General features: G+C 35.7%; 2 protein-coding genes and 1 long non-coding RNA gene across 5 annotated transcripts; 2 read left to right on the top strand and 1 right to left on the bottom strand.

Moving 5' to 3' along the window:
- Positions 1-42: 42 nt before the first annotated feature.
- Positions 43-1,236, top strand: mRpL43 (mitochondrial ribosomal protein L43). The gene is made up of 4 exons (XM_033469039.2): positions 43-306; positions 576-682; positions 751-956; positions 1,039-1,236. The coding sequence occupies exons 1-4, from the start codon at positions 170-172 to the stop codon at positions 1,168-1,170; spliced, it is 582 nt and encodes a 193-aa protein (XP_033324930.2). The 5' UTR covers positions 43-169; the 3' UTR covers positions 1,171-1,236.
- Positions 1,237-2,334: 1,098 nt separating this feature from the next.
- Positions 2,335-13,269, bottom strand: Gpat4 (Glycerol-3-phosphate acyltransferase 4). 3 transcript variants are annotated; one of them, XM_033468729.2, is made up of 9 exons: positions 13,040-13,269; positions 5,892-6,176; positions 5,672-5,809; positions 5,352-5,486; positions 4,926-5,162; positions 3,701-3,816; positions 3,475-3,616; positions 3,193-3,401; positions 2,335-3,121 (listed from the first exon to the last, which is right to left on the bottom strand). In XM_033468729.2, the coding sequence occupies exons 1-9, from the start codon at positions 13,190-13,192 to the stop codon at positions 3,034-3,036; spliced, it is 1,503 nt and encodes a 500-aa protein (XP_033324620.1). In that variant the 5' UTR covers positions 13,193-13,269; the 3' UTR covers positions 2,335-3,033. The 3 variants fall into 3 exon arrangements, with proteins under 3 accessions (XP_033324620.1, XP_033324621.1, XP_076382623.1); XM_033468730.2 differs by lacking the exon at positions 4,926-5,162 and adding an exon at positions 4,159-4,392 and having other exon boundaries at positions 13,040-13,268; XM_076526508.1 differs by lacking the exon at positions 13,040-13,269 and adding an exon at positions 12,069-12,164.
- LOC117219534 (uncharacterized) lies at positions 6,381-9,078 on the top strand. The gene is made up of 2 exons (XR_013034848.1): positions 6,381-6,615; positions 8,510-9,078. It is a non-coding gene; the product is annotated as an uncharacterized LOC117219534 (long non-coding RNA).
- Positions 13,270-13,380: the final 111 nt, after the last annotated feature.

Here is a 13,380-nt window from a genome sequence, read left to right as displayed (position 1 = left end):
TAGATGCGAGAGGTTTGTGAAGATTTTGGGGAGCGAGGGGTGTGGACGCGAGGAGCGCCCCTATGTTGCGGGCAAAATAGTCACACACTGGGGCTGTCTAGTAAACAGTATCAGTGACCTGCGGTGATCACTATACAGAGTAATTTTATATACATTTTCTATTGGAAAAATGTCAAATCACCACTTATTTCTTACGTATGGATATGTTCGTCCACCTTTTGGCTTAGGTATTGGTCGCTATGTATGTCAGCTCCAAAGAGTTACATTAAAATTTTGTAAACGAATGGGTGATAGTGGTGGAATAAGGTAATACTATTTGTATTCCTAATCTTTTGATTGTGACTTAATACACGGATCTAATAATTTTACTATGATAAAATTCTCGATTATTACTTTATTTAGTTGTTGCTCATTCTATTCGTTTCTCATGTTATGTTCACTGATTTAACTTATTCCGTTTTACATGCCATAACCTATAACATTACTCGCGTTCAGCAATTTAATACATTATATGAAAATTATTATTACACTGGATAACGTTTTCCGTGTACATAATTATCTTGATTTTTTTATAGGAAGTTTCTTGAAAATGATTTAATCAATTTTGCAAGAGAAAATCCTGGAGTTGTAGTATACGTTAAACCAAGAAGACACAGAAGTGCAGTTATAAAAGCAGAATATTGTAGGTTTAATCATTTTTGTGAGAACTAAGGAAAGTGTGTATATATAAATACTACATATTCATTACAGTGAATGGAGAGACACAGTGGATGAGTGTTGCCAATTATAGTCGTGAAGACGTTTATCAATTGATGCATTTAATGAAAACACAATATCATGATGGATCTTCTGTTAGATTACTCAAATTATGGCGTACAAATTTCCCTTCGATTCAAGGACCTTGGACACCTTTTACCTTTAAGGAACCAGCATTAAATTTGACAGAATATCCTGATGTAAATATTTGATATCTTTTCGATTAGTTGTATTAAACTGTTTATTTTCATTCAAACAAATTTTATGTTTCTTAATTTTTAGGAAAAGCTTGGAAAATCTAAATTACAAGAGCCCTCAGCAACAGAAGAATTGATTAGATTATTTAAGGAACAACAAGAAATGGAGAAACTGCAAGAAGAAGAAGAAAAGATTAAAAAAGGACTGGCTAAATAATATGTTCAACTAATTTTAATATTGTACTATATAAATGAACAATGTAAATAAATTCATAGAAGTATATATGGATTGAAGTTTTTAATTAACAAAGTATAATACTTAAGTATCATTTTATTTTTATTTGCATGTATCTTACAAAAAAATCGAATAAATAAATAAATGAAATAGCGAAATGGAAACGTATATACAAGTATTTAAACAAACATTATAGTCTCTATTAAATATAGAATTGTAGTTTCTCCAAAACAAGATTATATTAATTTCTTATAAATTCACTTATAGTATCTATTGGTTTTTATAAATATATACACATAAGTTGTAAAACGTAAGAAGTTAACACACATGATAAAACATTAATACCAAGTATAATCAGGCAGGAATTAATTAATAGTTAATAATTAATCATAATTAATTGTTAATCATGAGTTTGTGCAATACGTTTCTGTGATGTAAGTATATCAGTGACTACCGCATCTCATATGCAATATCTTTAGTATCTAGCAGAAGCAGAGTTACAGTTCAAAATCCTGTAGACGTGAATTTAATTAGTATTTAATAGAACTGCTATATTATGCTGATAGATACATGGTACTTGGTTTGTTTTACTACGTTTTTGTTCATTGTGTCCTACATATTCATTGCTATACAAAAATATACAGTGATATCGCATGTAGCACCATAGTTCATAAATAAACAACTTTACGAACTAATTTTCTAATTCTATTTCCTTTTAATTAACAATTTCATTTAACACTTTGTTTTTTAACATGTGTTTTCATTCATGTAATCATCTATGCTCATAATATAAAATATTACATTTTTTGGTATCTTCCACGTAACCTCATATGAAAAATAAAAATGTAACTACCTACTTTTATATCTGAATACCTTGGTCGAACGAAACTAAACTTTACTTAAAAGAATTAACAATATGTCATTCTATTGTCAAAGAATCAAATTAATACGGATAATAAATGAAGCTTGCGCCGTGTACTTATAAAAAATTTTCAAGATTTGCGATTTTATTTGTCGCGATTTCGTTACTGTGAAATTCTGTGAACTATAAAAATAGAAAATATGTTTATACTCGGATTGCAAATAACGCGATGCTACCAATTCTCCAAGGGATGGGTGCAATAGTATAGCCCTGACATATTCTGATTTCGTTCATTGAGAAATGTGAATAAATAGTTTATTTTTTAAGCTACAATAGAGACAGTAATATTTTTTCCTATCCTTCTTACAAAAAAAAACAAAAAAATGCAACTTCTCCTATGTAATATCAAATAGATTGAATTCACGTATCAAATTAATGAGATAATGAGATGATCTAAAAAATGTAAGAATGTGAAATGGGATGATTTCGATGCTACATACACTCACACACGCAAAATATCACACACTGTGGCATACCATTCCGCAATATACGTTTCATGATGTATAAATAATAACTTTACAATGCCATGTTACAGAATCTCATTATTAAAAAGTTGACAAATATGGTACTTTCAATATATTAATATGTCAAATAGCCATTTGGTTGAATTGGGGTTTGTGAATTATGTTTTGACCACATAATGCAATATATAACAATCGTAATGTTAAAAATGTCGACTAATAAATTAGAAGATGTCTACGGAAATCTATCAATTATTCCAGGTATAAAAGATAGTTACATAATTTGCATTGTACCATACTTGTGAAAAGAAATGGATTGAATCATGCATACTAACAATCTTTCCCTCCGAGCAAACAATGTCCACAAGAAATACAAAACAGCACATCGGATGAAATGGTCTCATTTAAGCAAAATATCACACATTATATCGATGGTGAAGGTGCGACTAGAGATGACTTGACTCATTCAACTTTAATTCGTTTACTAATCTCTTCTTGTTGCTTTTCCCTCCACTCTTTCTTAGGTTTCATTCTCTTGAGTTGACCGTCCCTACAGAATAATATCATTGAATCATTTTCTTGATTATTTCTCTTTACTTTTTCTACCATGTAAGAACTTACCATTGTAAATCAACCAATCCCCCTTGCCTCGCTATCACAGACTTTACTCTATTCGCGAAGTCAATAGCACTTTCGCCTTCATTTCTGTACATTGGCGGAAGATACCAGACATCACAGACTATAGCCCAACTAGACATAGTCATGTACAAGTATTGTATCATTGAATATCTACTACTGTTCCAGAAAGCATCTCCAAACCTTGGATCATACTGAAAAGTAAAACGACACTGTATCGCTCGACTTCATGGTTCATCGAGCAACCTTGTTTTGCTAAGATTATACCTTTATCGCAACAGGATAAATTACACCGCCGACTTCGAAACTGCCTTTCTTAAATTGCATAACTGATGTGTTATTAATACATGTTCCTTCCGGAAAGATAAGAATCGGTGGGTTTGTAGGATCAGATACGTGTTTTTTTAATCTGTAGAGTATAAAAAATTAAAAGATAAGTTTGTATACCGTGTTAACACAATTTGATTAACGGAAATCTTGTCCTGCTAATTACCTTTTTGCTACAGCTTCCCTATCCTTGACTTCTGATCTTTCAAACCATATATGGGGAGAGGCACGAGCCAGTGCTCTTTGCAAAATCCCGAGGAACCCACCGTGCCTCTGACCTATCTGAATTAATATTCATTAATTAAACACTACGATTCAGTCATTCATAAACAGTTTAAATGTTAATAAACGACGATTATATTGAGTTGTTGGAAAAGCTTCAAATCCTTTTTGGTATCTTCATTAGAATCCTGACTGATTTCGTTTAAAACATTTCCAATAACTCAATACATCTCCAAAACGTTTACACCCAGATGATGTTAAGATCAAGCGACACATACAATTTTGAATTCAACGAAGACTACAATGGAACCAAAAAATACCACATTATTTTGAGTATGGTCATCGTCTCTTTTTATTTAAATCCAATGACGAAAAGGAGATGCGTCTAGGCAGGCGACATACCAAGGAGTAACAGTTATCGCACATGAGTACCAGAACGTCTATGGGAGACGTGTGATTAGCCACACATATTCCTCTTACAGGTCGATTCTCTGGATTGTGGTAAGTAATAACTGATGATAGAGCGCTGGACAAGACACCAAAACACATTATGGAGACTTTGTAATTCAGCCATCTTTTGAAGCTACCCTCTGGAACGTAGCCCACAACTGCTGTACATACCGTCAGCCACATCACCTGTAAACCATAAGCTTTGCACCTGAGAAACGATGATTCCCTCTGTACTTGTTGCTGAGTAGTTTTACCTGCAAAGCAAAGTTACAGGATACTGTTACCTGTAACATTTACTAATGCATTTCAACTTTGTCGGTAGGAAGTATTTTATTTTGTGTTGCGAAGGTAGGGAAGAAATTAATATGACCCAAAAATGCAAGATTGTGGTGATAAATAATTAAATTTTCCTTTTTTAGTGTTTCCTTTTTTAATCCATTAATGGAAGGTAGTGTTGATTAATCAGTTGTCTCGCCTATTGTTAGTGATATTCCCTGGTTGTTTTATATGCTAAATTGAACCCAATGTTAGCGCAAATGATTAATCGTATTCGCGTGTGTGAAACTCAAACGAAATGCAAGTCATATACTCCTCAAGACATTGGACACACACAAGACAATATTGCGAATGAATTAATTCCCAAAAGAGAACGACGCTGGACGGATAACGAATTTTGAAAACAACCATGACATACTGATATCCTCAAAATAATATATTACCAAAGCGAATGTCGTCTGTGTGGACAAGATGCACACATCGATTGTGGAAGTGTGATTCGACACGCACACTCCTCCAGTTTTCGGTTTGTACTCTGGATTATGGATTGTAATTGTGGCCGATAAAGATTGCGATATTAGCCTGAACGCGATCTGGCTACCCGTATTGTATGCCCATTTCTTAATAAAACCGTTCGGCAGCAAGTTGATACAAAATGTCGTAATTACAAGGAACTGTACCTAGGGAGCTTTGTTATTAGTTCACTTACAAATTCGTAACTATCTTTCGTTTTGCATCTAGAACTCACAAATTGAAATACATCCTTGCACATAAACTAAAATATAATTATCGACGTTTATCACATATCCTATCAATTTTTCTTCAACTTGTATTGACAATGTACGCGAGATAAATTCGTGCGAACTTACCCCTATGAAACAAATAAATATCCTCAGAGGTAGGAGAAAACAATATCGCATAAAAAATCCAAACATCCATATCACAGTCAACTTCCACGAAATAAATTCGTAGTGTCTATTTGTACGAGTTAATAGGTTCCAGTTCTGAAACAAATAACAACTTATTATTTAAGAAAAGCAGAATAATTGGTTCAGATAATGCATTAACAATCTATTTAATAACATTAAGCAGCCCTTGCTCCGAATCTAGACTAAGAGTAGACTACATAATTACTGTAGAATTTTTTGTACAGCAGTGCACATCAGTTTTACAATTTATGAAAAATCACCTTAAGTTCCTCCGCTTCAAAACGAGACGTTACTTCATCCTCGATAATAGCCTCTACGCCTGCTTTGATGTAGTCTAAACAAATTGCCGGTTCAAATTCCCCCTTCAACGATTCAAAGGAATCTCTGTGAATAAGGCTCTGCAAGAATGATTAATTGCAAGTCAATTGTTTGAATAACCCTTCGCAAGAAATGATTACAGGAGAATAGAGAGAAGCTCACCTCATTTTTGCCGGCGGTGGTGGTCTGTGACTCCGTCGCCTTTGACTCTTCCAGGTGATTTCTGTGATTCTGCATTTCCGGCTCGGGCACTAAGATCAGATCCTTTGATCTGGCTATCACATTGTTGCCGAGGACACCGTTCTGTCCTTTGTGGCTCGTGCCCATTGAATTATACGCGTTCTGCTTTTCGACGAGCGGCTCGTGCTCCTCGTCCGCATCCTCTTGGTCGTCCTGATTCCATGTGCCGTTTCTCTTCTTGACATTTTCAATGTTTTGCCGGCCGTACTGTAGCAAAGACGACGTGTAGTTAATGACTCGGAAGAATTTCCATTGCAGCCTTCGCAACGGTATCTGAATGTTAAATCTAGTAAACAATGGGGCCATTCGATTTAAAATTCATTATCGAGACGCTCAGATCGAAAACCAAGCTGGTCACGATGAAATACAAAATGCAAATTAACGTAATTGTCATCGTCGCGGTGACAACGACAGAGTCGCGTAATTTCACATAAGGTTGTTCTACAGAAATTGTAAGGAAAGTTATAAAAGACTAAACTCTGACTTATGGATTTTCAACTGCACTACTGGAAATCATCGGGATCACCAGCGTTCGCATAATTAGCGATCTACGCTACAAAATTGTTTACGTCCTCGGGGAAAATTAGTGTTGAGTGTCCAAAGACGTAATTATTCTGGGTGAATTGTTTTTAGGTGCTTACAAGAGGTGATTATTCCTATCGATTTTCTATTTTTGTCGTGGTGAAGTGCATGCTGAAGACTACAAAGAATGCTCGAAGTTCTTGGACAGTTTGTCAGCGTTTCTGAACTAATAAAATCGGAGCGACTCTGTTCAATAGTGTCTTGTTTTTGATATCATTGATTTTTCAGCAGGTGCGCGCAACGCTTTGAGCGTCGATAAATGCATATACAAAAAGCGGAAAATGCTGAATTGAAAACATTCACAACGGGTAAAACCTAATGAGAAACATAAATAATGGAAGTTTAATAACTCTTTTCCCAGTGTGCAACAGGTTTTATGCGTTATGCAATCCGGAAAAAGTAAATTTTATATAGACCTTGATAACTTTTTACTCGGCGAAGTAAGTGCTTGTCTCGCAAATAATGTTTTGCTGGATTTTAAATATTTTTACGACATCATAAACAATATACAGAATCGTTTCATGCGAGAAGTGTTCAGGTAGTTTTCAAAATGCAAAACAGATATTGCATATTGTAGTAACAGGAATTTGTATACACATTGTAAGAAAGCTTTATCCGTTAATTTAATTACTCGATTACGAATGATAAATGAAAGAAACAAGTGATTGATATGAATTTAATCGGTGAAAGATGTCACCGATGAGATTGCTTAACAATCATTTGTTCTTGGGTTGGGGACCGATTAGAAATACATAAATAATACAGTATACATTATGCAATTGCGCGATGCGTTATCAATAAGTGATATATTTAACTCGTATCGTAAATAAATTGCAATGCGCCGAACGGAAAATGGCGGTGAACCCTGAGCGAGAACTCTGAGGAACGTTTTAAATAAAACGGGAAGTACAGCATGTTGAATTAATTTTTACTGCTTTCAGCTATATGTATATTTGAAATTATTACCTAGTCATGATAGATAAATCAAATATAAATAAAAACTATTGCATAAGACGTTATTACGATTATCGTATGATTAGTAAAATCTGAATAGTCATTTCAATCATTTAGCATAATAAACAAGGTGCACATACCAATGGAGAATCTAATTCTATTTCTCTAATACACTAAAAAACTTTGAAGAAGTTTCATTATTGTCGACTAATGTACGAGTATGGAATAAACTCGAGTTACGTAATATGCTAATGGGTCAAGATGCGGGGCAGATCGCAAGATTATGATAATACAAAATAAGCAAATATAAACTAGTAAGACTGTTGTAAGATCCAATGCAATTTTTAACACAATGATATCATAAAGGACAGAAATTAATTCAGGACCATATTAATTCGTGTCCACACGTCGGAACTAAAGAGATGCGCGAACTTCAAACTGCACTTATCATGTTTAACTTCTTTTTATATAATATCTGGTCACGAAGACGAATTTTACAAGATTATATCACCTAGGCGTACTGCGACGAAGTATAATATATGTACAGATGGAAGTTACAGTAATGCGACGTATAAGAAATTCGTCTGATCATGAAGCTTTGATATAAGTTTTTATTGAGTCCCTAATTTGAAAAATCATTATGATAAAATCAGTGAAATTATTTTTGAGTATATTGTAAACATGTTTGAGTATGCTGCAATTCACCACAATCTTTGAAATTATAAAGAAGAACTTTCTTTCTTTTTAAAATGGAAGTGAGTGATATATCAGCATCAGATAAGTTCTCCAAAAATTAGCTCCTCCCTCTAAATGTGTTATTTGCTCTATCATCAACGAGATCCTTTTCGAGTTACAGTAATCTTGCACATCGATCCATGCCCTTTCTCAAAACTGTTTTTAGCTCCGTTACATTGTTGCCAAATCCTTCTGTGGATACAACATATCTTCAATTGTTTCAGTTCTTTTCCTTATAAAAATTGTTAAAAATAGCTGTGCTCTCTCAGGTCCAAAGTGGTGCAAACTCCTCGAGCGAGGCATTACCGTACTTCTAAAGGTCGTCGACTGGCCTTGGCGAAGAGATCGAAGACGATCAGCCGGAGGAGATCTTGTAAGTACACTATCGAAAGCTGCGGGTTCAGATAAGGAACCGTCTAGTTCGGCACGTGTCTTCTCCGATCGACGAATTAACTTGGTTCGCTTCGCAATGTATCGATAACAGACACGAAAGTACAGCAGATAAAAGGCCAGAGAACTTGACGAACAGAGGATGCCCACGGACTTTGCCCGCGATCTTTTCAGCTTTCCTTGGTCCCGTGATGCGGCGGATTTTTTTTACAGATGAGATGCGGTGCAACACCCGTCAACCTTTGTACTATTATACCCAGTGGCAAGATAATGAGCGGCTAGTATAATTTCACCAGTGTGTTCCGCGATCACGACCAAAATGTGTGATCGGAAAAAAATCTGGCGCGACGGAAACACTAGTTGCTCAACGCCACGCCAATCAATGGTGTACGGGAACCGTTTTAGAACGATTCCTATGTAACGAATAAAAAGTGTTAAAAAAAATCAACCGCGCGTTGTTGCAAATTGTTCACACGTTTCATTTAATACATACGCAAATGAATAGTAAAATGCTAATGCAAGTCCCAAGACGCTAATCTTAATTCTGAATGATGTCATTCAAAGAAGTTTTAATGTAAGTATCGTCAATGCAAATATCTGTGATGCGAGTTAGGCTAATGAAGACAGTAAAGTTTAATGAATGAGAAAATGTTTGTTGAACTAATGAGTTAACTCTTTGAATGTTGGAATTTGTAAATAAAGAAGAAATACGTCTTTTTACAAAGTCTAAGAGAATCGAATCAAAGATAAAGTTAATACAAAATGAAAGCTGCACGTCCGGAAGTTAAAATGATAATCTAGTATACGTCCACCATGTCTCCAGATTTATAACATTCCAATGAAGACCTATTAGGTTAATTTTTTATGTCTGTTCAATTCCAATGTTAGTATTATTTACGACATTTCTAAAAGTCCTAATACCATTCCTTGTATAAGAGTCGTAGGATTAGTCTTTGTGATCCACAGTTCCTGAAGGATCAGAAATTTTAACATCTATAGATTTCGAAATATTGCTTAATACTATTAATAGCTACATATACAAAAGTTTAAAGATTTTTTGAATTTTAAATGTATGAAGTTTAAAAATAGATATTCTTGTAAGTCAGAGAACTTGAATATAATCATTTCTTGGATAGCTAGGAGTCCGAGGATCAAAGTTTCTTTGTGCACAAAAAGTGATAGTAGCAACTTCAAAACGTGTACTAGAAATTAGAAAACAATGTTAGATGCAATCGAGGATCTACTCTTCGTGCAACCTCTCTCGACGCGACGATAATTGCAGATCCTTTCTCGGCGACATGTTACAGGCGAAATGACAAATGAGCGACTCGCGGAATTTTGACGTGCACTTATTCGCCATGACTTGCTGACATAACCAGCTCGAAATCGTCAGAAAAGTGCGGGGCATCTCTGAAAGTGAGTCGCGTGTCCTATCTTATCAAATTAAAACTTTGCCGGTTGTTTCTCCGGAATCGATGCTACATGATTCCAAAGAATGCAATACTCTGCGACCTTGCACGACGAGAGTTATATTCCGAACAAAGTTTGAAATTGAGATGGAAATCCAGCTCAAAGAAGCTTATTTCCAATTCACTTCTGGAATTTTTTCCCTACAGCATCTCTTTATGAAGAAGCTAATTCATATTCTGCCTGAATTATTGTGTCACTGGCGAACCTGACGTTCCTTGTACGACAATTAATCTTATAAAATGTTATTTAAATATCGACGTACAACGAAAAGATTAACGGAAGAAATTGAAAATATTTGATACTGCCTTTTCTCAGATAAAATTTTTTATATTTGCAGTTACGTAGTCATAGGTGACCGTCATGATATAAGTGCAACAACGTTATTCACCAATGACAACGGTGACATAAAAACGCTCCTAACGTAAGTAACCGTCGCTACCTAAACATAACGGTGTTGGTCACCGGTGACCGTCCTAATGTAACAGGAGTAACATCAGTCATCAGTAACTACGGCAATTTAAAAATGCTCTACCATAGACGACCATCGTCGTCTGCACGTATTAGCGTCACCGGTAACAGCCACGATATAAATTGAATCGTATCAAGTATCAATTACCGATGATCGCTACGATCTATCGATGACCGTCAATTTTTAAATAGAACACTACGATCGCCGTATGTTTGGAAGATGTGCAATTCGATCGCACTTTGTTTCTACACATGTAATATAATTCACGCATTATCGTGTTCGGTGAATGACCTTCTTTATGCTAGGAGGATTAGTTGATCAACAGAGACGGAAAATTACAGATGTATTCTATCAGACAAAACGTCATAACAGTCTTACCTACGTTATCACGAAAGGTATGAAGACACGCTAAATAAAAAATAAGTCTGGAACGCGGATGACTCTTTCTTCTCTTTCATTATTATCGGGCTTTTCAATACTTTTTCAAGCGGAATTCCTCTCTAAATATTTTCATCATTTCCCCGTTCGTCGGAATCACAATATGAATAATGCAATTTAAGAAATAGATTGATCACGCGATTAATCGTAATCGCGTAATGTATTTCGAAATCTGCGAGAAGTAGTTCCGATAACGAACTTTAAACCCTAGTTATCGATTTCCGTGCAAGTTTCTGGATTGAGTACTGCAACAATGAAACGATTAAAGCTGATATCATCGATTAAAACAATTAAAAATTTCCTCATAATTCGATATATCTATTGTGTCTTTAAATCCTGTCGGGACTCATTTCGGACTTGGGACTGAACAAGACCGTGATTAATCATTTGTACAACGTGGTTCGAACTCGAGACAATGACTTCATTATTTTGCATAAATTATTGTATTATGTACGTGTAACCTCTTTCGGATCACTACTTTGACGTAACCGAGATTAAGCTATCAGAAAAGTCGAGCAGCCTCGACGAATGTGGTTTTGAAATTTTGGCTGTCATTTTGGTTGCGAAAACGGGCGCATCCTGTTTTCGTCTTCTTCGATAGTGTATCATTAGCATTCAAATCACGAGTTAGACATTTGGAGAATGTCAAGTTCTTTGTACGCAAGTTGTAATCCGTTGAATATAACACTCGCGAGAACTTTTTCATGAAAGTATAACGATTATAAACACATTTGTTGCATTCGGTAGGGACAAAAAAAACTTGACCGTTGACACGGAATTTTCTATCAGGATTACACGAATGCTTGTAGATTTGCATATCAGTGTTGACGGCTTGAAATCAATACGGTCTAGTAACGTGCAAGCTAACGGCGTTGTTGAATCACCAAAGTACGCTTAAATTAATTCCAATTTAATGTTTCCGTGGACACTGGTTAGATGCGTTGACACAACGTTGGCACAGTCGAGCACGACATGAAATTTTTGTATCGAAGTCATGTCATTTTATTCCACATGTTACACGCGTGGACTTTCCTTCGTTGCACAATTTAATTTTAATTTACCTTAATTTACAATGTCATCTTTTATCTGGATAACTTCTAACAGTATTCACTAGGACGCTCTTTAATGATCTGAACACCGTACGAAGCAAACGAATTCGACTCTAGGTAAATCAGCTCGCACGCAATAAAAATCGATGGCGATAGTCGAATCGCAAGGTGGTCGAGATCAACAAAGTAAAAAGTTTGTTTATATCTCTCCTATCGGAGATACTGCAATTAACGATTAAAAGATTTATGACGTTCTCTCTTCCTCAAATAGAAAATGTTTGCTTACGACGAGAATACTACCTCGTGGAGTTGACGTTTACGTGGACAGTCAAGCATCAGTGCAAATTTTAAATCCGTTTTCAGCACAACCACGAATTTCTCTTGCTTAAAAATATAGATCGCGAAACGGCTCGACAAAAGAAACACTAAAAACAATTTCGCCGACATTTCAGAACGTAAATTGAATTATGGCTACCTACTTGTTGATCGTTAATTAAATATTGCGTACGGTGAAGCTGGTCTGAATGCGACCATGCACCTCATTGATCGACATATCACAACGTTTACTATGGATTATTATTAACTACACGTAAACATAACCGTCGAGATCGTCTAGACACCGAGATTTTCGTGAAAAAGATTTGAATTGTGGTTCCCGAAACGAAAGTTCTCGATCACATCGAACTACGAGAATGACGTTTGAAATGTTTTCCGGAATTCGGCTGAAAAACGTGACGCTTTCGGTAAACTATTTTTATATTAGACACGTGTTCTTGATCACCAGTTTCATCGCGAGATACATTTCGAAAATCTATGCAATTTCCACGATAGCTACGACGATGATACATTTTCCTGTCCCACAGCTGCGTTCTGGATGATAAACCGGCTGAGTGTCATCGATTCAATTCACGATTTTCAAAATCCCTACGCACGGTGCAACATTTAAAGAGCCCGTAATTGTCTGTTTCTGATGATTGTCTTACCTCGAAAAGTGCCAACAGCAGTTTTATATATAATCTTCGCACACCAAGCGATTTTCCGATAGAAGCGAGAAATATGATGGCAAGTAAAAACATGATAAAAGGTGTTAGAAGTAGGGAAAACGCGACGGACATGACCATCCACAATGACGCCATTTTGCTCACTGCCGAGAACTATCCGAGAAAGTTAAACGATCCCTCGCTTCAAGTCCGGGACTAACAGCATTTGTATGGAACGTAGAACTCCCAGAAAAGACAGCAATGGTGGTGCCATCTTTCAAAATCTTGCGTGCTACTGCGCAACTCGGGTCGCTATGAATTGGCGCTAATATTTGAAATACTCT

Source organism: Megalopta genalis, chromosome 15 (genome assembly GCF_051020955.1).
Source record: "Megalopta genalis isolate 19385.01 chromosome 15, iyMegGena1_principal, whole genome shotgun sequence".
NCBI classification, from domain to species: Eukaryota; Metazoa; Arthropoda; class Insecta; order Hymenoptera; family Halictidae; genus Megalopta; species Megalopta genalis.
Note: the sequence above shows the minus strand (reverse complement) of the source record. Positions and strands in the feature narration are given on the sequence as shown.